Source organism: Salminus brasiliensis, chromosome 2, assembly GCF_030463535.1.
Source record: "Salminus brasiliensis chromosome 2, fSalBra1.hap2, whole genome shotgun sequence".
Taxonomy (NCBI): domain Eukaryota; kingdom Metazoa; phylum Chordata; class Actinopteri; order Characiformes; family Bryconidae; genus Salminus; species Salminus brasiliensis.
The window spans coordinates 41,745,872-41,771,444 of NC_132879.1; the positions used below are offsets into that span (position 1 = coordinate 41,745,872).

The 25,573-nt window shown below is 39.9% G+C and overlaps 1 protein-coding gene across 17 annotated transcripts in view; it reads right to left on the bottom strand.

Annotated features, from left to right (window-relative positions):
* The window catches only part of plekha5 (pleckstrin homology domain containing, family A member 5), a 157,946-nt gene that overhangs the window by 18,796 nt on the left and 113,577 nt on the right, over positions 1 to 25,573 (bottom strand). For 6 of the 17 annotated variants that reach the window (XM_072672802.1, XM_072672803.1, XM_072672794.1 and 3 more), the window contains 12 exons: positions 24,506 to 24,578; positions 18,888 to 18,988; positions 16,829 to 16,944; positions 14,833 to 15,783; positions 12,853 to 13,297; positions 12,557 to 12,628; positions 10,925 to 11,044; positions 10,287 to 10,340; positions 6,308 to 6,388; positions 3,159 to 3,221; positions 2,829 to 2,909; positions 2,361 to 2,510 (listed from right to left, as the gene is read on the bottom strand). In XM_072672802.1, coding sequence (XP_072528903.1) covers positions 2,361 to 2,510; positions 2,829 to 2,909; positions 3,159 to 3,221; positions 6,308 to 6,388; positions 10,287 to 10,340; positions 10,925 to 11,044; positions 12,557 to 12,628; positions 12,853 to 13,297; positions 14,833 to 15,783; positions 16,829 to 16,944; positions 18,888 to 18,988; positions 24,506 to 24,578 — 2,307 coding nt within the window. Of the gene's footprint in view, positions 1 to 2,360; positions 2,511 to 2,828; positions 2,910 to 3,158; positions 3,222 to 6,307; positions 6,389 to 10,286; positions 10,341 to 10,924; positions 11,045 to 12,556; positions 12,629 to 12,852; positions 13,298 to 14,832; positions 15,784 to 16,828; positions 16,970 to 17,267; positions 17,352 to 18,887; positions 18,989 to 24,505; positions 24,579 to 25,573 lie in introns of those variants that run through there. The other 11 variants (XM_072672804.1, XM_072672792.1, XM_072672791.1 and 8 more) reach the window with 5 other exon arrangements.

A 25,573-nucleotide genomic window follows, 5' to 3' on the forward strand; every position in this document is an offset into this window, starting at 1 on the left:
ATTTCTATGTGTTTATTGCATCTTAAATATCTTCTTTTTAAAGATTTTTTTTACCCAATTATCCTCCCAGATTGCAAATTACCCATCCAACTCTCCAGTACTCTACCCCTATCCCATGTGATGCTCCTGACACTGGGAGGGTGAGAACTGACACATGCCTCCTCCAACACATGCGCAACCAGCCACCGCCGCAAACCGCCACTGATGCAATGTCCCCAGGAAAACAACACGCTCGGAACATAGCGCCGAGTACCCAGCTCTGATGCATCAGAGACACCAGTGCCGGCCAGCATCACACCGAGGAGATGTGGTTAGAGATATACATCTATTCAAACCGAGAAAACAAGATCAGCTGTGCTTTCTCATGCCTTCTGATGGCAGGCAGCATGACCCGGGATTCAAACCAATCCTTGGGTTTTAGTGGCAGTGCATTACTTTGAAACAATCTGAGCCCCCAACATAGAAAAAAAGAATTTGGTTCTCAAGTCACATTTTATCAATAATTTATTTATTATTTCTTTTTTGCTGGGGGTGGGGTAGGGGTTATAGAATTAACACAGTCAAAATTATGCATCAATAATAGCTATCAATAAGTGACAACTGTCTCCAAATTTCAATAGTCCAGCTGATGGCTAGAGGTTATGATGAAGAACTTTGAGTAGCCCTGCATCTTCATCATTCCATGCACTTCATGCAATCTACATCTAATCTCATCTTTACTCTTCCTAACATACCTCATGATCTTACCTGTGGCCAAACAACTTATTCTTTTTTCGTTTATTAAGGTAAGATGTGCAGTGGGACACCGAAGTATAGACAATAGATGATAATGTTGCATGTAAGGCATACATGCACATAGTATTATAAGCACCAAACGCAAAATAAACATTACAATAATTAAAAAAGAAGACAATATGATCAATAACATCTGACCACATATCAATGTTTTTATCTGATGCTCCCTGGAGTCTAGTACATGATCTTTCATGTATTGCAATTTAAAAGTATTGGAAGTCCAAGTGTGAAATAGAGGAAGAAATAATGAAGATGGTGTGGAAGGGTGAGCTGCAATGAAGAGTCATCATTTAGAGGACACATGGAGGGTGAAGCATTACAATGAAGACCTGTTACATACGATATAACTAAGGTTACCCTGGACCCCATCTTAGATATTGCATGACAACCCCAAAACATGTGTAATGTTGTGTCAATTGCATTGTTGCTGCATAAATGGCAATATGGATAATCAATGTGCTTCTTTTGATAACGCTTCAAACAAATGGTACAAGCTCTGAGAATAAACCTAAAGTGAACCAACTGATGAGCGAGAGTTCCTGATGGAGAAAACATATTGCTCCAGGTTTTTCCCAGTCCAGGGAACCATTCAGCTGCAGCTACCCTTCCCGCACCGCACAAGTATGTGCTCTCTTAGAAACCTGAGAAATTAAGCACTTGTACATACATGAAGCCAAGTACTTGGCCAGCAGGTGAATAGATAAGAGGGCATTCAGGGGCATCTTTCAAGCAAGAAAAACTGAACAAATTTGAAGTTAAAAATAAGACGCATGATCTGGGAGAGAAACGTTTTTTTTTTTTTTTACATCTTGGAAAGTGCACATTCCATTGTCATTAAAAAGATCACTCCATACCATATACCTTTAGAGCTCCTGATTTCAGCATTTCATAAAGGTTGTACGAACAACTTATTTTTCATCTGGAAATAAAACATTCCTCTAGACGGCCTTTTCTTTGTCCGAGTTCAGCTGCAAAATTTAATTGAGCTTGAAGGCTTCTCTCTTGGACAGTCCCTTGGCAGCCTTTAAGTCCATGGCGATGTAAAACTCGCCTGACTATGGACAGTGACAGGGACAGTGGTTTTCCATTAGCTTCCACTTCATGGCAGGCCTGTGCCTTGTTGGCTGTTCTATCCAAACCTATTTCCTCTCAGCTGAGGGTGACAGTTTGGGGCTTCTTCCAAATCTTGGCAAAGTGGCTACACCTCCCAATAACTTGTCTGAACAAATGATCTTGCAGTGCTCACTTGCACAATTTTACTCATTCTTTTCAGATCTGTGCAGAGGTCTTTGGTCAATCATGTAGTCAATCATGATCACTAACAGGAAGTTAAGATGCCTTGGCAAGTAAAAGAAGTTTTAAATTGTGAGTGGGAGTATGTATATGTTATAGACTCTATGTATTATTATTATTGTCATTATCAAAAATAAAAACTAAAAAAACTTTTGTTTTCTTATATTAAAGATGTATGTTTTGCTTATTCGGCCTAAGAAGAGGAACAGTTCCACAAAATCACCAGAAGCCCATTATTGCCATAACATTCATGTCCATGAAAATTCACTCACAGCATTCACACGGGACAGCTCTCTGCAGGTGCTGAGAAGGCCGCTCTGCAGTACATCTCTCTGCTGTATAACACTCTGCACAGCTGCTGGGTTATCAGCACTCATCTCAATCTCCTGACTTGCTGACAGCAGGGCTGTCTCCAGAGTGTGCTGCAATGGTAGGAAACAAAATTCTCAAACAGTACTTGTACGTGTAGGCATTCTGTTGAAACTCTGTTAAATCATATTATATCAAAAATATGACATTTTCAACACGGCAAGATTATTTATTCTTGTAATACAGAAACGAGTGATAAAAAAAGTACATCCAAGTCAACTGGTGAAGATGATGACAATATTTTATTGTAAACTTTAATATCCCATACGAGCCAGTGAAACTGCTTCCTCGGCTGTGCCCAAAGACATCCAAAATGTCCTTTTCTACACTCTGTGAGTAACAGCCTTTACATGTGTTTACATCTGTTGTACCTTCTCTCTGTGTAGTTGCTGAAGCTTCTCCTCCTGGGTGCGCACCACTTTGCCTTGTTCACATAGCCTGCTTAGCTTAGCCTAAAACAATAAGCTGAAGTTGAGGCTTTTCCCCTTTTATGTCATAAAAGTGCACAACAGACCATTTGAGATCAACTCTAACCACACTGTATGATATATTGTTTATATATACAACTAATACACAATAGATACTAATAGACAATACAACTGCTCATTTCTGCAGGGTGAATGGACAGTGTAATTAGTTTCAACTTAGTCATTAAAAATAAGCATCCATATTCCAACAAACGCAGACAACAGTGAACTTACATCAACATCCAGTTCTTCAGGTCTGTAGCCATACGTGTTCTCTCTGTAGTCCTCAGGGCTCATCTGCAACAAAGAGCAACAGTCAGATGCATCACTACCATGAAGCTGCAACCATCTCTGCTCTGATGTAAATGAAACACCATAGGATGAGGATGATCATAACCAACAGATCCATTTTCGACCCCAGCTATTGAGGGCTTGTCCTTTCACAGCCGTGAATTGAATTTCAGCAAATATGATTGTTAAGCAAATATAGGAAATAATGTCAAATTGAGGTAGGATGCCGATCTGATTTTACAGTAAGATGCTACACCTTTTTGTACAGTAGAATGTACCAAAACGTGAAAAAGAAATCAACGCATGCCTAATTCATTCCAGTATCTTGAAAAAAAGCCTGTCTAAAGCCTATTTAGACTGGGATTACGTTTACATGGGGAGGTGTGGGTAATTTAATTTAATAAAAAAAAATTAAATCCAGTCAGTCACACAGTATGGAGAGTGCACAGGACTTGAGTGCCTCCATGCTTCAGGAAAAGACGCATTTCCTTAGGATGCAATGGACTATTTACTAACTTGTCAATTTGAATAGGATTAATACAAGCTGTTTTATAAGCTTGCATTATCAAAAGTAAAAGGTAAGAAATCTTTCTTACACTGACGTGGGTGGGCACAGTCTGTAAAAATGTCTGACATGCTGGATTTAGATGGGATGAGATGCATCAGTAATAATTACATCACCCAATCTCCCCATGTAAAAGCCTGCCCAAACAGGGCTTAAGAAGAGATATCCAGTACTGCTCAAACTGTACTGTACTGTGTACAGTTTACAAAATATAGTGTCATCTGAGAAAACATGTAAAGCTATGTAACTGAGCAGTAAGTTGAATAAATCCAAATAAACATTACACTGTCTGTGAGCAATATGGCTGCCTATTGATGTTTTAGCACACAAATGAGTATGTCGGCCATTTGTTTCTGAGTGTCCGAAACATAAAGCAGCACTTTGAACATGATTATGAGGGCACTACAAACTCCCACAATGCACTATAACGTAATTTATAGTAAACATTGTAGTTCACTACATCATTTAAATGTGGACCAAGATGCATTGTGAGTGCTGTTACTAAGCAACAGTTTCGACAGTGGAACGATATAAATGATCACTGACAACTTTTACTCATATATGCAAGTGATAGTTGGCCACTAAATGAGCCACTGGACGACGTGAATTTAAGATATCTTCTCATGTAATTTGTTACCAGGAGGCTTATGTTGCTGAGCAACACAGCGGTCAAAGTGCTGACACATGTTGATAATGAGGACGTTTCTGAATTCACTTGTGTTTCTAACACTACTAAACTAGGATACTACATTTTGTGTGTCAGAACATTAACTTTAACATTAACTTTAACCATTTCCAAAACTCTCTGCCTATTTACCTTATTTATTTACATTATAACTAGTTACATTTGACTGTGATTTATGTTTACTTAAATGTATTTTAATGTTATTTAAGACTTACTTGCACTTACCAGCACTTTATATCATGGTCATGCAAAAATCTTATCTATTTTTTTTTTAAAATGAATAAATAACTTCATTAGTTAATGTATTTATTATGTATTTATTTTGAATAAATACATAATACATTTATTTATTATTTATTTCATATTTTGAAGCTGTTCTTTAAGTTGTAAATTTCATGATGATTAAATCAACAGAAATGCTACAAAAATCAATTAATGTATACTGACTTCCATAGAAATGTACGTTTTTTTTCCTTCTCGTGTATAGTTGATATCTAGGAGATACAAGGTGTGACAGCGATGATATGCATGATAATTGTGCTGTAGCACACAGACCTCATCTGTTAAAGTAGTTTTGTGGATGCAATAAGAAAGGTAGACACAAACAATAACCTGTTTTCTGTTTCTGACACACACACACACACACACACTCCCACAAACACACACACACACACACACACACACACACACACACACACTTACACTCTACGTTGACAAGGATGCAGGAGTGCAACAATGAAAGGTCAGTGGCAGCACTTTTATACATGTATTTGTTCTAAAAGTGGCAGAGGTATTGCATGTCAACAGCATACACGCTGTATGTGAAACATTCAAAACGTCTGTTGCAGGACACTAAGGAGGACGGGGAGGTACACACGGAGTGACAAGGTTCCATAAGAAAAATAAGCAGTAGCCAGTTGCATGATGGATCCTCAAGACAGGCTCATAATGTAAACTATAGAAAAACAAGCATGGCTTGGGACTACACCAAGCACGCAGTCCCCAAACACAGATGCATTTCGATAATACTAAAAAAACAAAAACAAACAAATAAAAAAACTAGCTGGTTGAGACCCCGCTTGCTACAGTAGATTCTCCAAGGTAATGACAGAATACAGAAAGAGCAGTAGTTGGGAGGATGTTCTCCATGGGCTGTGCGAAAGGTGCTGCGCTGGCAGCCATAGCTATACAGCACACTATTTACTGTTCCCCTCGGCCTGCTCTGTCAATGCCCGAGTTTGCATGACTAATGAAAATGCAGCAAAAAAGGCCACGGTTAAATCAGGCTCTCACATACCCCAGCACACAGTAAGGGATTGTGAATTTGCTCCCGACATCAACCTTTACAGAGCAGGTAGGTAGGACTGTACAGACTTTTAAAATCAATGTCCAATGGTGATAAAGCTGGCTTTGACAACACTGCCATTAGCTTAAAGGCAGAGCGGATGTATCAACCATTCATTGTATCCAGATAAATGACCTAAGTGACTCTGGAACCCATGGCCGATGTGACCCTGGAAAAACCCTAACACATGGCTGCTAGGATGAATGAATGGTGAATCGCAAAATGATTCAGAATGGAGTGATCATACCAGCAGCTGTTGGGACGTTTGCATGGCAGTGTAGACCATACAATACAATTAAGCCATGCCAACACTGTTTGCAAGAAAATAACAACAACCACAAAATAAAAACAACCAACCAAACAAACAAAATGTAATGTGCTGTAATAGACCCAACACTGGATGAGACAGCGAAGGATGCATCCGTGGGGAAGAACAGGAGGGCAGGCTCGATGATACAGGGGATAGGTGTATAAACGTGTGTACATCAAGACCTTACTTGCTGGTATAGTTGAGGTCTCGGAGCCGAGTTCTCAATCATAGTGTGAATCATGAAGATTATCGGCTCATTCTCCTTCATCTGGTATAAGTGAGGAGGAGGAGGAGGAAGAGCATTCAGCACACAAGAGCACTGCTATAAATAACAGGTGTGCGTGCATGTATGTGTAAGTGTATGTGTATACCAGAGCAGTTTTTTTCTTCCTATTTTCCAGCTGCATCTGTGTATTGTTGTGTCAGAATATTGCATTTAAGATTTTACAAAGAATACTACAATATGAATGTTTGTGGTCTGAGCCCCTTCCTTCATAAACCTTGTTTACTGTAAACTGTGAGGGCGTCATACTGTACATGTGCAAATAAACTGAATTCATTTGTCTGTTCTGATACTGTGTTGTTTTGGAGTTTTTGCTAGATGCCAAGAAGAAAACAACAAAAACATTTAAGTAAACAATCAGAAATACCAGTAGAAATACTTATGAACAGTCTAGTGAATCAACCAATTTGTTTAAAAGCTTTTTGGAACCTGTTCTTAGCGCAGGTAAGCAACTGACAGTGTCTGGCAGTAAACAAATGGGAGGGCAGGGGAAACCTTCTAGTCTGTGACATTAAAGAATCAGTAATATTACAGATATGTTTTGTACAGGTTAGGCCATTTGTCAATTATAACTAACAGAACAAAACAAAAAGCAAATATTAGAAAAATCTGGATAGTTGTCCAAACAGCAGGATATACATCCTAAATGCCCTCACTTATACAGATTACTATGATTGAGCCAACATGGCACTCTAATAACAACCTTCAAGTTCCTAAATATTTAAAAAGGACTTTCTCTCACTTCTCTGATTTGTTATTCGATTGTAAAAAATCTGAAATACAAATATCACTGAACTAAACTGAAACCTGCAGGAGGGGTCTGTGTGATTGCACTAACACACACCCAACAGAACTAAACACCCCAAAAACTCAAACAAAACACAGACTGTGGTTTTTACTAATACTCACAAATCATTAAAAAACTATCTCAAGAACATCATCAAAATATAGCAATAACAATACAAAAATGTGCAAGTTTCCTTTTTTACCACTCAAAATTCTTTTGGACAAGCAATACAATTACAAGAATACAACAAAGAAATACTTTCAGTTGTTACAGACTAAGTGAAACATAGACGACATCCCTCATTTAAATCATTTCAAATCTTAAATTGTGGGTTTTTGTTTAAGATCTTTTCAAAATATTAGGACAAATATAACAGACATAAGGAGAAACTAGGACAGGGCATTGCTGTACAATTCAATAACATGATGTTTTCAAAATATATAAAGCTTCAGATCATTTTTAGGTTCGCATTAACAAAGTTAATAAGTTGCATTAATAAAGGTAATAAAGCCATGCTTCCTTATATCTACTACCCTATTATCTTCTCTTGAAACTACACCAAAGACAACAGGACTGTAAATGCTTATTAGGCATTTCCAGAATGTTTTTGGAGTTTATCCTGTTCCATAAAAAAAATATCTGAATCACCATGTAAAGAAAATACAGTAGAGTTTACTCCCAGGTCTTGGATACCCATGAATAAAGTGCACATTATACAATAGAAACTCTAAGAACAAACAGCTGAACAGTTCATATATTTCTGACAATATGTTATGGATACAGCATATGTATGGATATCAAATGCATCGCTAATAGTATAACTAATACAAAGCTGCAATATCACAGTCTATGTCAGTATCACAGTATTATCAGCACAGACTATATTATATATATGTGTTATATATATGTGTGTATATGTGTGTGTGTATATATATATATACACACACACACACACATACTATATAATGTTAGCATACACACTAAATATATATATACAGTGGGGAAAAAAAGTATTTAGTCAGTCACCAATTGTGCAAGTTCTCCCACTTAAAAAGATGAGAGAATCCTGTAATTGACATCATAGGTAGACCTCAACCATGAGAGAAAAAATGAGAAATCTCAATACTGTTATATATTCTTTGTTGGCAATGACAGAGGTCAAACGTTTTCTGTGAGTCTTCACAAGGTTGGCACACACAGTTGTTGGTATGGTATTCCTCCATGCAGATCTCCCCTAGAGCAGTGATGTTTTGGGGCTGTCAGCGGGCAATGTGGACTTTCAACTCCCTCCAAAGGTTTTCTATGGGGTTGAGATCTGGAGACTGGCTAGGCCACTCCAGGACCTTGAAATGCTTCTTACGAAGTCCCTCCTTTGTTGCCCTGGCAGTGTGCTTGGGATCATTGTCATGCTGAAAGACCCAGCCATGTTTCATCGTCAATGCCCTTGCTGATGGAAGGAGGTTTGCACTCAAAATCTCACAATACATGGCCCCATTCATTCTTTCATGTACCAGTCGTCCTAGTCCCATTGCAGAGAAACAGCCCCAAAGCATGATGTTGCCACCCCCATGCTTCACAGTTGGTATGCTGTTCTTTGGATGCAACTCAGCATTCACTCTCCTCCAAACACAACAAGTTGTGTTTGTACCAAACAGTTCTACTTTGGTTTCATCTGACCATAAGACATTCTCCCAATACTCTTCCGGAACATCCAAATGCTCTCTAGCAAACTTCAGATGCGCCCGGATATGTACTGGCTTAAGCAGGGGAACACGTCTGGCACTGCAAGATCTGAGTCCCTGGCGGCATAGTGTGTTACTGACTGTGTGTTACTGCCTTTGTAACGTTGGTCCCAGTATTCTGCAGGTCATTCACTAGGTCCCCCCGTGTGGTTCTGGGATTTTTGCTCACCGTTCTTGTAATCATTTTGACCCCACAGGCTGAGATCTTGCGTGGAGCCCCTGATCGAGGGAGATTAGCAGTGGTCTTGTAGGTCTCCCATTTTCTGATTATTGCTCCCACAGTACATTTCTTCACACCAAGCTGCTTGCCTATTGCAGATTCAGTCTTCCCAGCCTGGTGCAGGTCTACAATTTTGTTTCTGGTGTCCTTCGACAGCTCTTTGGTCCATAGTGGAGTTCGGAGTGTGACTGTTTGAGGTTGTGGGGAGGTGTCTTTTATACTGTTAACGAGTTCAAACAGGTGCCATTAATACAGGTAATGAGTGGATGACAGAGAAGCCTCTTAAAGAAGTTACAGGTCTGTGAGAGCCAGAAATCTTGCTTGTCTGTAGGTGACCAAATACTTATTTTCCACCATTATTTGAAAATAAATTCTTTAAAAATCAGACAATGTGATTTTCAGAATTTTTTTCTCATTTTGTCTCTCATAGTTGAGGTCTACCTATGATGTCAATTACAGGCCTCTCTCATTTTTTTAAGTGGTAGAACTTGCAAAATTGGTGACTGACTAAATATTTTTTTTCCCCACTGTGTGTGTGTGTGTGTATATATATATATATATATATATATATATATATATATATATATATATATATATATATATATATATATAAAGTTTCTCACACCAAATTAGGAGAAACTTAACTCAAGACACCAGCCAAAAAATAAATGCCTCCAAGATTAGATATGGCTGACAGTTAGCACTAACTCCGGAGCCTGTAAAAAAAGGCCATTTAATTAGCTTAATGGCGCAATGAAGGGATTTAAAGGGCAGTCCTGGCTAATAAATGAATGGTCATAACTTCCAGAACAAAAATGATTAGAGATTAATACTGTAATTTAAAACTAGAAGACCTGAAATATAATAGTGCTGCAACCAAACGATATTCATTCAGAATCATTCTGAACAAAATGAATCCATTTGGATTTTCTTTAAGGTTGGCACTATTGTGTTACAGTATGGTCACCTATTTTACCACTTTAGGTCTTTGCAGTAATCATATGTTCTTTTTAAAGACTAAAAACATGATTAAAGCACCCCTTTACATAGTACATACCACCTGTGAGGGAGGGAGAGAGAGAGGAAGAGAGAGAGAGACACACACACACAGAAACAGAGAGCAATGGCTCTCACCTGGCTGTCCAAATACATGAGATTCCTCTGCAGGTGATGGGAGAGGATCTCACTCTAGTGAAGGCAGTAGAAAGAAGAGAGGACAGAGCTAAGGAGGAGAGCAGTACTGAGAAACAGTTATTGTCTGAAGATTGATGCTAGAGGAACAATATATGCTTAGAGGCCATTCACAGCTACCAAAAGGACTGGTAGCTTCCAGCTAGGACAAGTGCAGTTCAAGCTCTTAGCCAGGTCATCATGCACTAGTGGGTCAAAGTATATGAATCCAAGCAGAAGTGCAGAACATAAGGCAAGCATCCAAAAAGGATTAAAACAACAGTAAGGTATGCCACATGTAAAGACGTTTCTGAGCAGACCAAAGTCCTAGGTAAATGCTCTGCACATAGCCTATGAACATGGGCAGACATCTGCTAGAATCCAATGGTTCTATTACTGTTAGTGTGGGGTAATACATCATCTAAAACTTTGGCACAATAGACAATTATAAAAATGACAGCATGCTAGAAAAATGAAAATCACAACTAGAAAATAAGGGGAAACAAAAAAAAGACAAAATTGCCAATGAGGAGCAAAAGCATATTAAGCATTCCTTCACTCTGGGATGCACAGACTAGAGCAGGTGATCCTCAGAGGCTGACCTTTGGATTGGTGGCATCAAGGTTAAGCTGCATTAGCTGAGCAAGAGTGTGCTCTCGGATGCTGTTGAGCTCAGCCTGCTGCCGTCGCAGCTTGATAAGCAGCAGGGTCAGCTCCTCTGGCTGGAGTCGCAGAAAACAACGCGCACAAGGGTCGTAGTTAGAGAGCCATTGTGGACAACAGGTATGGCTTAGATATGGTTGGAAGAGTCTGAGGTGGGTTATGCTTTCTATTTCGGGCTGGATAAAATGGAAGGACCTGCATCAAGCAGGCTACAGAGTTATATTATATAAAATAAATAAATAAATAAATAATAATAATAAATTGCATGTATTGATCTAGCATCAATGTGGCCAACTAACCTCAAATGTAAAGTGCTTCCCTGATCAAAGAAATTCAAGGTTTCCACACGTCTCGGCCGATGTTGATACTGATACATAAACATTTAATATATGTATAAATTGTGATAAATTGTGATAAAATCTACCTGGATTGGCATTAGACGGGACTACAGCATTTACAATCAGGTTCATAAGTATTTGGACACTATGTCACCACCTTAATGGATTTTAAATTAAGCAATCAATTTGTGATTAAAGTTCACAGTTTTATTCTAAGGTATTTAATAGATGTGGCCTGACTCATCAATATCTGGAGTTAATTTTAGGTGCTGATTTTGCATTTGGCATTTGTTCATGGGTACTCTGAAAATGACAATATGTCCAATAAAGCATCAATGCAGTAAAAGAGACCATCATTAAGCTAAAAAAACAAAACAAAACAAACAAATACATTTGCTGCCAAATGCAACTGTTTTATGCTGCAAAATTGATAAGATGACACTTCACAAGACGATGACCCAAATGACCCAAAACAAGCAACCCAAGAGCATCTTAGGGCAAAAGAAATGTGTTCAATCACCTGTCCTCAATCCAACCAGGCATGCATTTCACTTAAGGAAAGCATGCCAAGTTGGGAAAAGACCCACAAACAAGCAGCAACTGAAGGCTGCTGCAGTCAAAGTCTGGAGAAGAATCTCGAGGGAAAAAATGTAGCATTTGATGATGTCTGTGGCAGAGACATTAGCCAGTCCTAGACTGCAAAGGATTTGCATCCATGTATTGTATGAATAATTATCTTAGTTTGTACAATTATTTGTGAGCCTGTAAAAATTGAGGGACTATAAAAAAAACTGTAATGTCTAAACGGTTAATGCAGTATTTTTGTTGAATCCCTTGAATTGACAGCTAAAAGTGGATTGCTTCATGTTACATTCATTGAGGTGGTGTACAGAGGAAAAATGGCAACGTGTCACTGCCCAAATAATTACTGACCTGTTGGTTTCCGTAGTGTTAAAAACTGCATTTTATTAATTTTACTGCATTTACTGCATTTTACCCCCATGCTGTTCCAAAGAACTATATAAACAAGAATCGTTGGTTAATATCTATTGGTTAATAACCAATAATAAAAGATACCAAAGCAAAGGTTAAAATGCATGTCTGTATTTGGGCAGCCCTGGCTAATGTGAGCCTTTGCTCATTCACTCATTGCTGCTGGTACTGTAATTTAGAGCATAGAGAGTTATTTGTGGTAGAAGACAAAGACAAAGGCAGACAGGGAAAGTAGCATACCGTTTTACCCTGCAGGGATTGAGGTGTGATGTTCTGAGCTGCAGAGGCCCTGCGATCAGGCAGGTATGAATACTACCAGAAAGCAGAGTAAAGAAAATAAGAAGTGAAGAGTGAGGAAAACCCTGCATTATTATGCTGCATTACCATTCTCTTAAATAACAATCCACGTTTACCAAAGCTTTTAGCACAAAGCAACCTGATCAACCTGACCAGGCCAACAGAATATGCACCTACGGAGTGCTACTTATTACTGACACTGAGGAAGTCTTTTAACATGCTTTCGGATGAGGGCCTACCTTTGCAAGCTGTGTTCTGTGGCGGCGGTCAATGCTGACGTCTCCACGGAACACTGGGGAGGAAACCTCTGAGCTGGGGTTGAAGGGCCGGTTGGGGGAAACTGAGTGGTACAGAGCCAGTGACCCATGGGAGGGTGAAGAGGGGATGGACTCAGCAATGCGCCCCATAGTTTTGGGACTGGGCAGTGTTCCGTAGCCCAGCCTGCTGTGGGCCTGCCGTTGCTGCCACTCATATAGCTGCCACATGGTGTCGTCTCTCATGGAGCGCCGCTTCTCCACTGTGGTGGGCTGCAGTGCGCGGTCGTACACTGAGCCTGCTACACTGCAGATGCTGTCTGGTCGCAGCATGTTACGAGGAAGCGTGCGATAGCCCTCTGGATAGCGCGGCACAACCTGTGCCCGATGGCTGGGCATGTTTCTGGGCAGTGTCTGATAAGAGGTGATGCTGAAACAAAGATGAAATGTTAGCACCACATGATAGCTACACAAAACTCAAACCCAGCACAGCTTTCTAAGTTTTCTCCCAAAACTACCTAATTTTACCCTCTAGAAAGCAATGACCATTGTCATTGCAACAGGGAATGATTAAATGCTAATTAAGCACCAAGACCTTCTGGAAAACTTGGGCATGTGGGCAAGAAAGACAAGAGCATGCATGAAAATGCAAATTCAATGAGCATGACGTAGCTGTATACGTTCTGCCTGTACATTGTAGCCAGGCTGTGGTAAAACTTGAGAAAAGGCAGCTGATTACTTGAAATAAGGCCATGCAACAGCATTTCATCTTGAGAAAACACAAAGTAGAAAACTACTTAATGAGGGTCATTTAAAGCCCCCGTCTACTCATTTTAATGATTCTCTTCTAATTATCATCTACTGTTGTTGTGATTAATTTACTATAAACTGGCAGAGAATAAATAATGTTGGTCTTTTTTTGTAGAGAGATGATTCAAATTATTAGCTTTTCTCAGTCAGCTTTAAATTATATAGGGCTAGACTTCTTTAAACTCCATGCTGAAAATGCACTTATGTGATGTCTTTCCCTTGTTATTCGTGAGGAAATGCTCAGTTTTGTCAAAGTTTATGGACATTCAAACATCATTCAAATATCTGCCTTTAAATTCAGAACGTGGTGATTTATGACACTTTAAACAAAGACGACTGCACCAACGAGGCTGGAGTTATTCTCTAGCTTTTTACTGGAATTGTCAGTTTACCTTAAATGGTCGGGAACTTGCAGAAGGAAGAATGTATTGTATTATTATCTTCAAGTGTGTGCAGTGGATTGTTATCAGTGCTGTGTACTGTGGGATTTGTTTACTACTGTCTGTATATTCCTGCATATTGTTGCTGTCATGCAAAAACTGTAGCTCCATTTTTCACTGTTTGACCACTGAATCTGTAAATGTGTCTTAATTCCTTGATGAATTGAAAAATAGGATTTTTTTTTAATTCATCATGTGCAAGTGCTTGTGAATTTTGTAGTGCACTTTCTTTGCAACTAAACTGGATTTTTTCATGAAAGGAAGAGAGAAACTAGCCAGGTACATCACATCCTTTTCCACCTAAAGTGGGCGAAACAAGCTGAGGGTCCTGGTCAGTAATGCGTTTTTTTCCACCTAACCAGCTTCCTGCTGTAAGCCCCCTGCTGTGCTACGATAAAGAGCTCATGGAGTAACACTGCCTATGGCTAGGAGAGCAGACAAGAGTTCCCCAGTGGCCAAAGCTGTCAGGACAGGACAGAAGAAGGAAAGAACATAGAAAAGTTGTCATCTGCAGGCCAGTCAGAGATTCGAAAGGGCAAACTTTCTAACTGATTAACCCCACGGGGTCAGACAAAATGGGTTGAATGAATGTGAATAAGAATTAATAGTGACTGAAAGTGTAGAAATTATATATTTTTGTATGTATTTTCATGTAATGGATTGATTAAAAGCTTCAAAGCATGTAAGGGCGCACGTTCATTCACAGAAACTGTACCTCCTAGTGTCATCGTCTTGACCTCGTGTGCGGTGCATCCTAACCCACTGCTCCAGTTGCTGCATGGAATCGGTTCTGCTTAGGGCTCTTTCTGGTTCTGTAGGCTGGGGCTGGACTGATGTCCTTTGTGGAAGAGTACTGACCATGTCTCCCGGGCTCCGCTCTACTCCCTGCTCCCCAGAGCCATTGACTTGGCCTGCTTTATACTGAGCAGGACCTCCTCCACTCTGGAGCTGGCGTGAGGAGGAGACAGCTGCGGCAATGGCAGCTGCTTGGGCTGGCTGCAGCTTGATGCTGTTGATCTTGGTGAGTGGTCGCTCCACACCCAACTCCTTTTGGAACCCATACTTCTCACCGTCTTGCTGGAGGATGGGTTTCTGCGGTTCTTTCTGCAGCACTACCTTCTCCCTTTCTTTTTGCACAGGTCGCCCTCCGTCCTTTTGCAGATACATTTCCCCATCCTTCTGCAAAGCATACTTCTCGCCTTCCTGTTGAAGTGCACATTTCTCCCCGTCTTTGTGAAGAGTGTATTTCTGCCCGTCTTTCTGAAGTAGGTATTTTTCTCCATCTTTCTGGAGGGTGTACCGTTCACCATCTTTCTGCAGAGCATACCTCTCCCCATCCTTTTGAAGGACAAGTTTTTCCATATCTTTCTGGAGCATGTACCTATCACCATCCTTTTGCAGAGCAAATTTTTGTCCATCTTTCTGTAGAGCATACTTTTCATCTTTTTGGTGGGGGAACATTTCTGAGTCTTTAACAGAGAAGCTTCTTTCTTTTTCTCTGTGGATGCTGGGCTGTTTCTCTAGCTGCTTCTGTTTCTTGTCCTCTTGGCGAAGGCTCTCACGGTTCCTCTCGTTGTTTTGGATCTCAGGTCGGGTCAGAACTCTGTGATTCAACATGTTGTTCATCTCCTGTGGGCTGCGTGGGTCTACCTTCACCTTCTCCAATCTGAGACAGAAAGAAAAACAATAGTTGAGGAAAGGAAAGGCAAAGGAAAAGGAAGAAAAGAACAGGTTGAGTCATAGTACAGTAAAAGTTTTATGGATTATATGCTAAGCAATAAATACAGAATTTCCAAATGTTTTTACAATAGTGACCATCACAAATCAGCTTCACAGAAATCTAGACAAATCTTTTAATTATCCTATTTATGTTCTCGGCATCAGTGAAATTAAAACTCCCTTATAGGCTGACATTCCCACACTGAGATAAAAAAACAAAAAACAAAAAAAAAAACAGAATCACTGTGCTGGCCATCACACAACGTCAAAAGAGAATTCTCAAGAGAACTGATGAGTTGCATAGGTTTTTGAAGATTCACATGACTGCCTCTATCCCAAAGCCTGGAGTCTACCACTCACTCGAAGATGCAACCATACAGAACACACAAAGCCTTTTTTGGGGAAAAGAAGCGGAGATAGGTAAAGTATAAAGTAAAATTAAAAATGAACTTAAAATCACTTTACCACCATTGCACAGCAGTACAGTGGAATTTAAACTTAATTTTTTTTTAAGTGATAGAAGTAGTCATTTAAAAGGACAATTACTGTGTTTTTGCTGAATTTGAACATATATTTTAAATTGAGTAAATATATAAATATACTGTAAAATATGGAAACACATTACACATGCAATTTGGCCTCCAATTTGGAGCTCCAAAATGTTTGCATACAACTGTTATTACATGTTGCTTCCTGTTATAATTTTGCATATTCCTTCTACAGTATGGTCCTACTACATACATACTTTGTTCTCAAAATTGCTTACTGTCATGAGAGCTCTTCAGTAACGACAGGCTTCTTTTAAATGTTTTAAACAGCAAAAGCTATACTTCACCACATGAAAACAGGCCGACAAACAGACAGACAGATGGTACTATGAGGAGTGTTTGTGGGATTCCAGAACATGTTCCTGTCAGTACCATTTCCTAAACTCAGGTACATACATTGGCATGAATGGTTTGGATATATGTTCTTGAAGGACGTCTTTATACCTTCTGACTGGCTCTGTGTGGACCAGTGCTGCATCCGTCATCACCTTCATCCAGGACTCCATTTCTTTGGCTGTGTCAGTGCAAAAGTAGTATGTCCGCATGTTGGGGTGTGTGGCCTGGAGTTGGGACAAACAAAGCAGCCTAAAAGAGGAAAATAAATAAGAACTAATAATTAAACTCATCAAAATGGGTCTGCGCTTTTATGAAGCACATCTTTGCCTTTGGTAGTCATGGTTGAGTAGCGGTTCTCGCAGTAAGACTTAAATGTGAAATCTCTATTCATGGAGGTTTCCTCAGACATTTGCTTAACTGCACCATAACTGCTGCTGGCTACAATTAGTGTTGCTAAAAAATAATATTGCCTGAAATAACTGCATACATGGTCACTGGTGTCCCAAATAACCACGATGATGTGATGATATGCATTTTTAGAACATACCTTGTAAGTCAAACTCCTTTCGGTAAACAAGGCGGTGCTCCGGCTTACGCAGCCACAGGGTGGACAATTTGAGACATTGACAGAACAATAACAAGAGAAGGAGGACACTGATGAGTCAAGACAAAACGTACTTTTCACCACAATAAATTGCAAACAGGAAAACAAGATTCCACTGACAAAGATTCTGTTGTTCTGAACAGACAGTACTAGGGTTCTCTGCAATGTGAGGCCACAAAAATGTGACAACAGACTACACCAAAAATTGTGTTAAATATTCCAGTAACCAGGCTGTTTTAACAATACCCTGTAAACATTCCTGTTCTAAATGTTTTCAGAGACCTTACCGTGAACTCTAGCCTGTGGATAATGTACATTTTACCTTGATAAAGATTAATGCACATTAATGCATTTTAGAATATCATGACGACCTTCTTAATAGTGGGCATAACCACCACTAACTTAGAAGGTGTTCATTAAAGAGGTTAACTGGCCCACAGTTGCACTTCGATTGCTCTGTATCACTTGCAGCAGTCATTGTTTCCCTTTGGCATCAATGGCCCTAGAATGTTGTTGGGATCCACTTGATGTGTGAGGTGTCCATTCTTGTACATCTTCACTACAGCAGCTCTAGAATACTCCATGAACTTAGCAGTTTCTGAGTAGGGTTTCTGGTAAGGATTAGCTGCACGTACAAATAAGTGAGCACACCAGTCAGTTGTAGCAAACTGACGATTGCCATGGACAAAGGGAGTGATTTGAATAATGTCCGAAAGGGCATTGTAGTGGAGTACCGGGCGAATGGTGATAACATACTGGAAACAGCTAACTTTGTGGCATGTTCTAGAGGTGCCATGGGGAATGTGTACCAAAAACGCAAAAACGGTCATTCATTCCAGCAAGTTGTACAGAACAATCGTCAATATAATCGACTTTATAATGAACACCTTCTGTCACCTTATATGGCCCATGCCACAATGTCTCACTAGTGTCAAGGGTGGTTATTCCCACTATTAGGTATTAGGTAGGTGGTTAAAAATATCCAGATATTACTGGGGATATACACAAGTAACCTGCACACATGAGTTACAAAAAAAATGAAAGCTCTGTTTTCATCGCCCTTCATTTATGACCAATTCAGCAGCACATGAAGTGTGCACAGATGTTACAACTTACCCTACAGTCACTACAGAGTCGTATAAATGATTCTATAATGTCTGAGCCAAACTAAATCCATAAATAGTTCTGCATCCAAATGCATTTCAGAACAAGCAAATTTAATCTGATTTATTCACATGATATCCGTCGTATGTGTCTGATCACTGCCAAGAAATGAATTTATATAGAGGATATGGAGTAGTAGGGGGGATTAAAGTTGTAACACTGCGTTAAATCTAATTCTGCTGTGTGGAGGCTGTCTGTATTCATTGTTTTTAACACTATCATTCTTTTCCATTATTATTCTAACTGCAGCTACTCAAACACACAGACGCAGCATTATTTTACATATTCCATTTTCATTTCAACATCACAATGTTTACACACTCTTGGAAATATTACAGAGGAAGGTCTGTGGCTATTCTTTGAGAGGACAGAGAGAAAAGCTGAATGACAAACTCAGACCTTGAAGGCATATTTCTTGCTTATGTGGTCATCCACAGACAACATGGAGATATGGAAGCTTGGTAAAAGGATGCTGCCAAGAATCCCTTCCTCCTTTTCATCTGAGGAGAGAAAACATGAAAGCCATTGCTATTTTCTTCAAGAAGTTCAGGAAATCATCTGAATTCTCAACAATAACTCCTCAGCAATAAGTCTGGACACTTATCTTGGCAGTAGCTTCAGTAAACAGGCACACTGTGGTGCTGATTAGAATAATGTGTGATGCCATGCATGGGAGTGTGACAATGAGGTCTGTGAAAGCCACAGACAGTCTCCCTTTCCTTCCGATGGCCCAGAGTCTCTCACAGCAGCTTACAGACCAGGAGTCAAGGCCAACATGTAGTGACAACCATGGTATCTATTAATATTCTATCATTACAGCAGAGTTGAGATAAAGGACAGCAGATGTAGACCAAAGAGCTGTGTTTGTTTACAAAACTAATATATCTATTTTTTTTTAGATAGGGTTAGATAGGTAGACAAAACCAGACTGTATTATCTTTACACTGGAATAAGACTGAATCCAGCTTAATGTGCCCACACACAGTTGACAAATGTTCTGAGACACTAAAGGCCGAAAAGAAGAGGCAAGAGCTGTGTAAACTGTGGTGGTAGAAGAATTCCCACTGGTGCCTCGCGGCTGAATTATTGACAGCAGCGTGAAGAGAGGATGGGACGGGAGTAAACAAACAACCACCAAAGGAGAGAGGCAGACAGAAAGGAGAAATCATTCCAGGAATAGTCAGGACAGAAGGGTAGCCTTAAATTTATTTTCTTGTACATACATGCTTTAGAAACTGCAGTCTGAAATGCGACAGTCTGAACATTTTCGGCGTAAGAAACAAAACAGCCATTCCTTGTCTAAAGTAGACTAGATTAAGCAAAATTAAGCGTTCAAGTAGATGAAAATCTTTAGTTCAATGTGGCCAAACTGATTTCAGAGCGTTCAGAAATTGTTATCGGTTTATTATCACTTTTCTTGGCAAAATGTCTCAAGAGCGCTATTCGACTGATGAGCTTATTCAGGGCGACTTAAATTTTAATCTGTTGCAAAGGTAGGCTAATGTAGCAATGGAAATCTTGTCTTCCCAGATAACATGCCTATGTGGGGCCTCTACGGAAAGCCCTGCTGGGAACCAGAAAGTTTAGTCCATGGGATCATTGTTGTACACTGCAAATGGGGCCCAAGACGGGAGCCATGTAAGATTAAGGTGAGCTGTAATGATGGGGCCCATTTGGGAAGCCCAACTGACAACACATGTACAAACCTACTCAGAGCCCATGCCCGCCTGGAACGCACCTAGCCCAAGTTCCACCTGGCCCCCAACAGTAGTGTGAAGCACATGTGACACATGTAAACCCAGCGAACAGATCTTTTCGAACTGTGCCGATACAACAGCTAGCAGATGCCTGTGCTGACCAATATCACACTAGAAGTGATGCGGAGTGAAAGGGTCATCTACCACCCCAAGGCCAATTGTGCTCTTTCGGACTCCGGCTGTGTAAATGTGTGTAAATGCGAATAGATATAAAATGAAGACAACAAGCGGCATGACCCAGAATTTGAAGCAGCGATTCTGGGATCATAATGGCAGCGCCTTAGTACACCTGGTTGGTGAACTGTTCCCCACTGTGCTACACAAACTACTACGCAGCTTTATCCTAACCCGAATCACCCACTCTATTCAGCCAGAGTGCATTACTGCCATCACAGACAGGGAGCTATACCTTAACACCTCTGCACTGGCAAGAGTAATCAGTCCGGACTAAAGGAACGTGTGAGGTCACGGTCACACCTGAACTCTTCATTTTATATTTATTCGCATTTACACCGTTCTCCAAAATGAGTCCTTTACTTGACATAAAATATTTCATCTGACCTGCTGGCAGTGACAGGAAAAGAGAGACAGAGTGAGCGGGTGAGGCACATAAAAGAGAGAAAGGCAGAGGAGAGAAAAAGAGAGGAAAGAAAGAGGCAAGGCAGAATCATAGTGTGTGTTAGTGTGTACATGCAGCATCTGCAGCCAAAGCACGTAGCACCTGCCTTAAGAACCCTTCTCTCTAGCCTCAATCAGCCAATAAACAGCCTATCCCCTCTTGGGCCCTGTCATGAAAGAGCTGCCTGATTGCTCCGGGGGCTCACTTAATTGCACTATTTATGGAGATTTAAAAGCCCATCCTTGGGAGACTTTAGCAGACAGGGCAGAGCTTGAGGAGCAAAGGCAATACCTGTTCAATTGCCACCTTTTGGTACTGGCACAATGTATTCTACAGAGGTCAAACCATTAAGAGAAAAAACAAGGTGCACAAGATCAGTTAGTAAAATGCCACACAAATGATCCTGTGTTCCTGCAATATGCTCTAATTCAAAGCACACATTTTTCTCACACCTTGTGAGATTTCTGCTTTAGTGGCAATTCTGGCTAGTAATTCATACTCTCGTTTTCTCATAGAAGACTGTGTGTGGGTGAGTGGAAATCTAATTTATTCAGTCAAGATCAGTCAGTTAACAAAATCAGTACGACTTACATTAATGAGACTATTTTTGGTCCATATACGAGATGCTTTAAGTAAGCATTCAAATGTTTTAAGCATCAGTATTCGTATGATATAAGGTCACTGCTGGAATGGATATGGTGGTATGCAAAGGTTTGGGCACCCCTGGTAAAAAATGTCTGAATAGCTACAGTGGAAAAAAAGTATTTAGTCAGTCACCAATTGTGCAAGTTCTCCCACTTAAAAAGATGAGAGAGGCCTGTAATTGACATCATAGGTAGACCTCAACTATGAGAGACAAAATGTGAAAAAAAAAATCAGAAAATCACATTGTCTGATTTTTAAAGAATTTATTTGCAAATAATGGTGGAAAATAAGTATTTGGTCAATAACAAAAGTTCATCTCAATATTTTGTTATATATTCTTTGTTGGCAATGACAGAGGTCAAGCGTTTTCTGTAAGTCTTCACAAGGTTGGCACACACTGTTGCTGGTATGTTGGCCCATTCCTCCATGCAGATCTCCTCTTGAGCAGTGATGTTTTGGGGCTGTCTGTGGGCAACACGGACTTTCAACTCCCTCCAAAGGTTTTCTATGGGGTTGAGATCTGGAGACTGGCTAGGCCACTCCAGGACCTTGAAATGCTTCTTACGAAGCCACTCGTTTGTTGCCCTGGCAGTGTGCTTGGGATCATTGTCATGCTGAAAGACCCAGCCACGTTTCATTTTTAATGCCCTTGCTGATGTAAGGAGGTTTGCACTCAAAATCTCACAATACATGGCCTCATTCATTCTTTCATGTACACGGACCTTTGCAAATGAGTTGTGTTTGTACCAAACAGTTCTACTTTGGTTTCATCTGACCATAAGACATTCTCCCAATACTCTTCCGGAACATCCAAATGCTCTCTAGCAAACTTCAGATGCGCCCGGATATGTACTGGCTTAAGCAGGGGAACACGTCTGGCACTGCAAGATCTGAGTCCCTGGCGGCGTAGTGTGTTACTGACGGTAGCCTTTGTAACGTTGGTCCCAGCTTTCTGCAGGTCATTCACTAGGTCCCCCTGTTGTGTGGAGCCCCTGATCGAGGGAGATTAGCAGTGGTCTTGTAGGTTTCCCATTTTCTGATTATTGCTCCCACAGTAGATTTCTCCACACCAAGCTGCTTGCCTATTGCAGAATCAGTCTTCCCAGCCTGGTGCAGGTCTACAATTTTGTTTCTGTTGTCCTTCGACAGCTCTTTGGTCTTCACCATAGTGGAGTTTGGAGTGTGACTGTTTGAGGTTGTGGGCAGGTGTCTTTTATACTGTTAACGAGTTCAAACAGGTGCCATTAATACAGGTAATGAGTGGAGGACAGAGAAGCCTCTTAAAGTAGAAGTTACAGCTCTGTGACAGCCAGAAATCTTGCTTGTTTGTAGGTGACCAAATACTTATTTTCCACCATTATTTGCAAGTAAATTCTTTAAAAAAATCTGACAATGTGATTTTCAGAGTTTTTTTCTCATTTTGTCTCTCATAGTTGAGGTCTACCTATGATGTCAATTACAGGCCTCTCTCATTTTTTTAAGTGGGAGAACTTGCACAATTGGTGACTGACTAAATACTTTTTTCCCCACTGTAAGTTGATAGAAGAAGAACTGATTTCCAAAGGTTAAAGAGGAAACACAAGAACACCTGAAGCAGGAATAGTTTGTTAATGCTTTGCACCAAGCAAATGTTTGGGCAACCTAAGTGATTTGAGTCTCGGATCTCAATTAGCTTGTTAGGGCTATGGTTTGTCCACAATCAATGTTAGGAAAGGTAAAGTACTGCAAAATTAAATGCTTTAGAAATGCTCAGATTCTGTCGCAAAACTTGTGACAGCAACTAGAAGCCATGGGCCCCCCTAATCAGCTGCCTAGCTGTTTATTGTTACCCACAAAGCAGGAGAAGGTTGTAAAAAAGATTGCAAAGAGTTTTCAGGTAGCTGTTTCCTTATAGCAGTTTGTGATATAAGAAGCTGGAAAACCTTTTAAAAAGGGACTGCAAGGAGGATCTAGCAGACTCCAGAGTGATGGTGCAGTGTTCTAGACACCTGTACAAATATGACCTTTATCAAAAGGAAAACTTTTTAATTCGAAATTCAGTGCTAGACATTTTCAATGGAACATCTGGTAACACTTTAATTGGATGGGCTTTTGTAGATGCTCACCTGATATTCACCTAACCTTGAATGTAAATAACTGTCTGCTGAATTTAGGATCAGGTTTATGTTAGGGTTAGGATTTAGGGTTGATTCAAAGGCTAAAGTTAAAGTTAGGGTTATGTGCAGGGTAACATTCAATAGACAGTCATTTGCATTCAGCTGAGTTCAGCTGCATTTATTACATATTCAGCTAAATGTTAACTGAAAGTCAGGTAAGCATTTATAAGGCATCTACAATGGACCATCCAAGTAAAGTGATACAAAACATCTGAACAAGCTGGGTGCATTTTGGAAAGTTTTTTTGGAAGTTAAAATAGAACCTCTTGGCCATTTAAGCAAAACGTGCAGTTGAAAAAAGTGTGTTGAATTTCATGAAAAAAATCTGATCAAGTGGCAACATTATCATTTGACTGCTAGAGGGAAGAACAGATGAAACAAAAGATGAAAAAAGGATGGCTTCTACTGCAGGATAACAGTCTTAAACACACCTCAAAATCTACAATGGACTACCTCAAGAAGTGCAAGTTGAAGGTTTTGCCATGGTCTAAGAATCTGTTTAGATTCTGTTTAAGAATTTCACAGAACTAGAAGCCTTTTGTAAGGATAAATGGGGGGAAAACAAACAAAACAAACAAAAACTGAAAGACTCTTAGCCACTTACAAGCTGTGCTGACAAAGGTGGTGTTTCTAAGTACTTAACATGCAGGGTGCCGATCTCCTTTTTTGTTACTTTGAAATAATATGGGATGGAAATAAAAAAAGTAATCTTGCTTCAAATATTTAAGAATTGTGTCACTGTCTTTTTTTGAGACCAGGTCACCCGTTACTCACTTTACTATTCAGTTACAGAAATTTTTGCCTGCCACTGCATACCTTAGATAAGTAAAGTAGACTCACCTCTGTAGTAGAAGAGGCACATATCGGACAGCACAAACCACCTCTTTTTCCACATCTTCATCCCTGTGCTGTCCTGCAAGAACCCACAGCATACATGCCATCAATCATCATCCTCAACCAATCGCAGCGCAGTGCAGGGTGCCAAAACCCTGTTGGCTCCCTCTGTGTTTTCTGACACACTCAATTAAGAGTCTTTATCTTGTCAGACTGTAGCAAATTGTCCTTCTTTATCTCTTAATGACAACTTTGCTCCAGATAGAGTCGACCACGCAAATCCCAGCTGCTTTAGTCATAAGCTCATCTTTTTGCTCCTCTCCTTACATGTTCCTCTTTTTAAGAGGTTTAAAATTCAAAAGATGAGCGATGCTCTTCCCTTTCCCCATTCGTTGCGCTTTCTTCCAACCTTTAAACAACCTTTCAAATTGACCATGATTTGACAACAAAGCTGGACAGAATATCCTTCCTTCATAGGAGTCCTTTGGTATGTAAGCTTTGAAGATAGCAATGTGGACTCCTCAAATGTTATCCATAAATTAGCAACACTAATGTTTTGCCCCTCTTGCTGCTAACAAAAACTGGCACCAAACACTTTTCTGGCTTGATAAGCTCTGTGTTCTGAATAGTAAACACACTCTTAAAATAGGATTTCAGCTTAGATACAGATTTGGTTATGCAAAAACTGTTTGTTTAGTATATGTATTTTAATGGTAAATATTCAACCATAAGTCAATTAGTACACTTGTTCTTCAAACACAGACAGTGGTTAAATAATTCAACACCCAAATCTACAGAAATGATGAACATAACTGAAGTGGCCTGCCTTCTCGACTAAACTATTAGGTCAGCATACCAAACCAAAACGAAAACCTTCCAAACATTGCATTCAACAAAAAAAAAAGGATCAATCCGAGAGCCACGTCATTTTTATGGACTGTGCGCGCCCACATCAATAAAGATTCCCACGTCTTTTACCTTCTTTAAAATAACTTGCAAAAAACTTAGGTTATATGAGTAAATATTCCTTCATATTCTATAGAAATAAAAATCTTTTTTCCCCAGTCTGGAGGG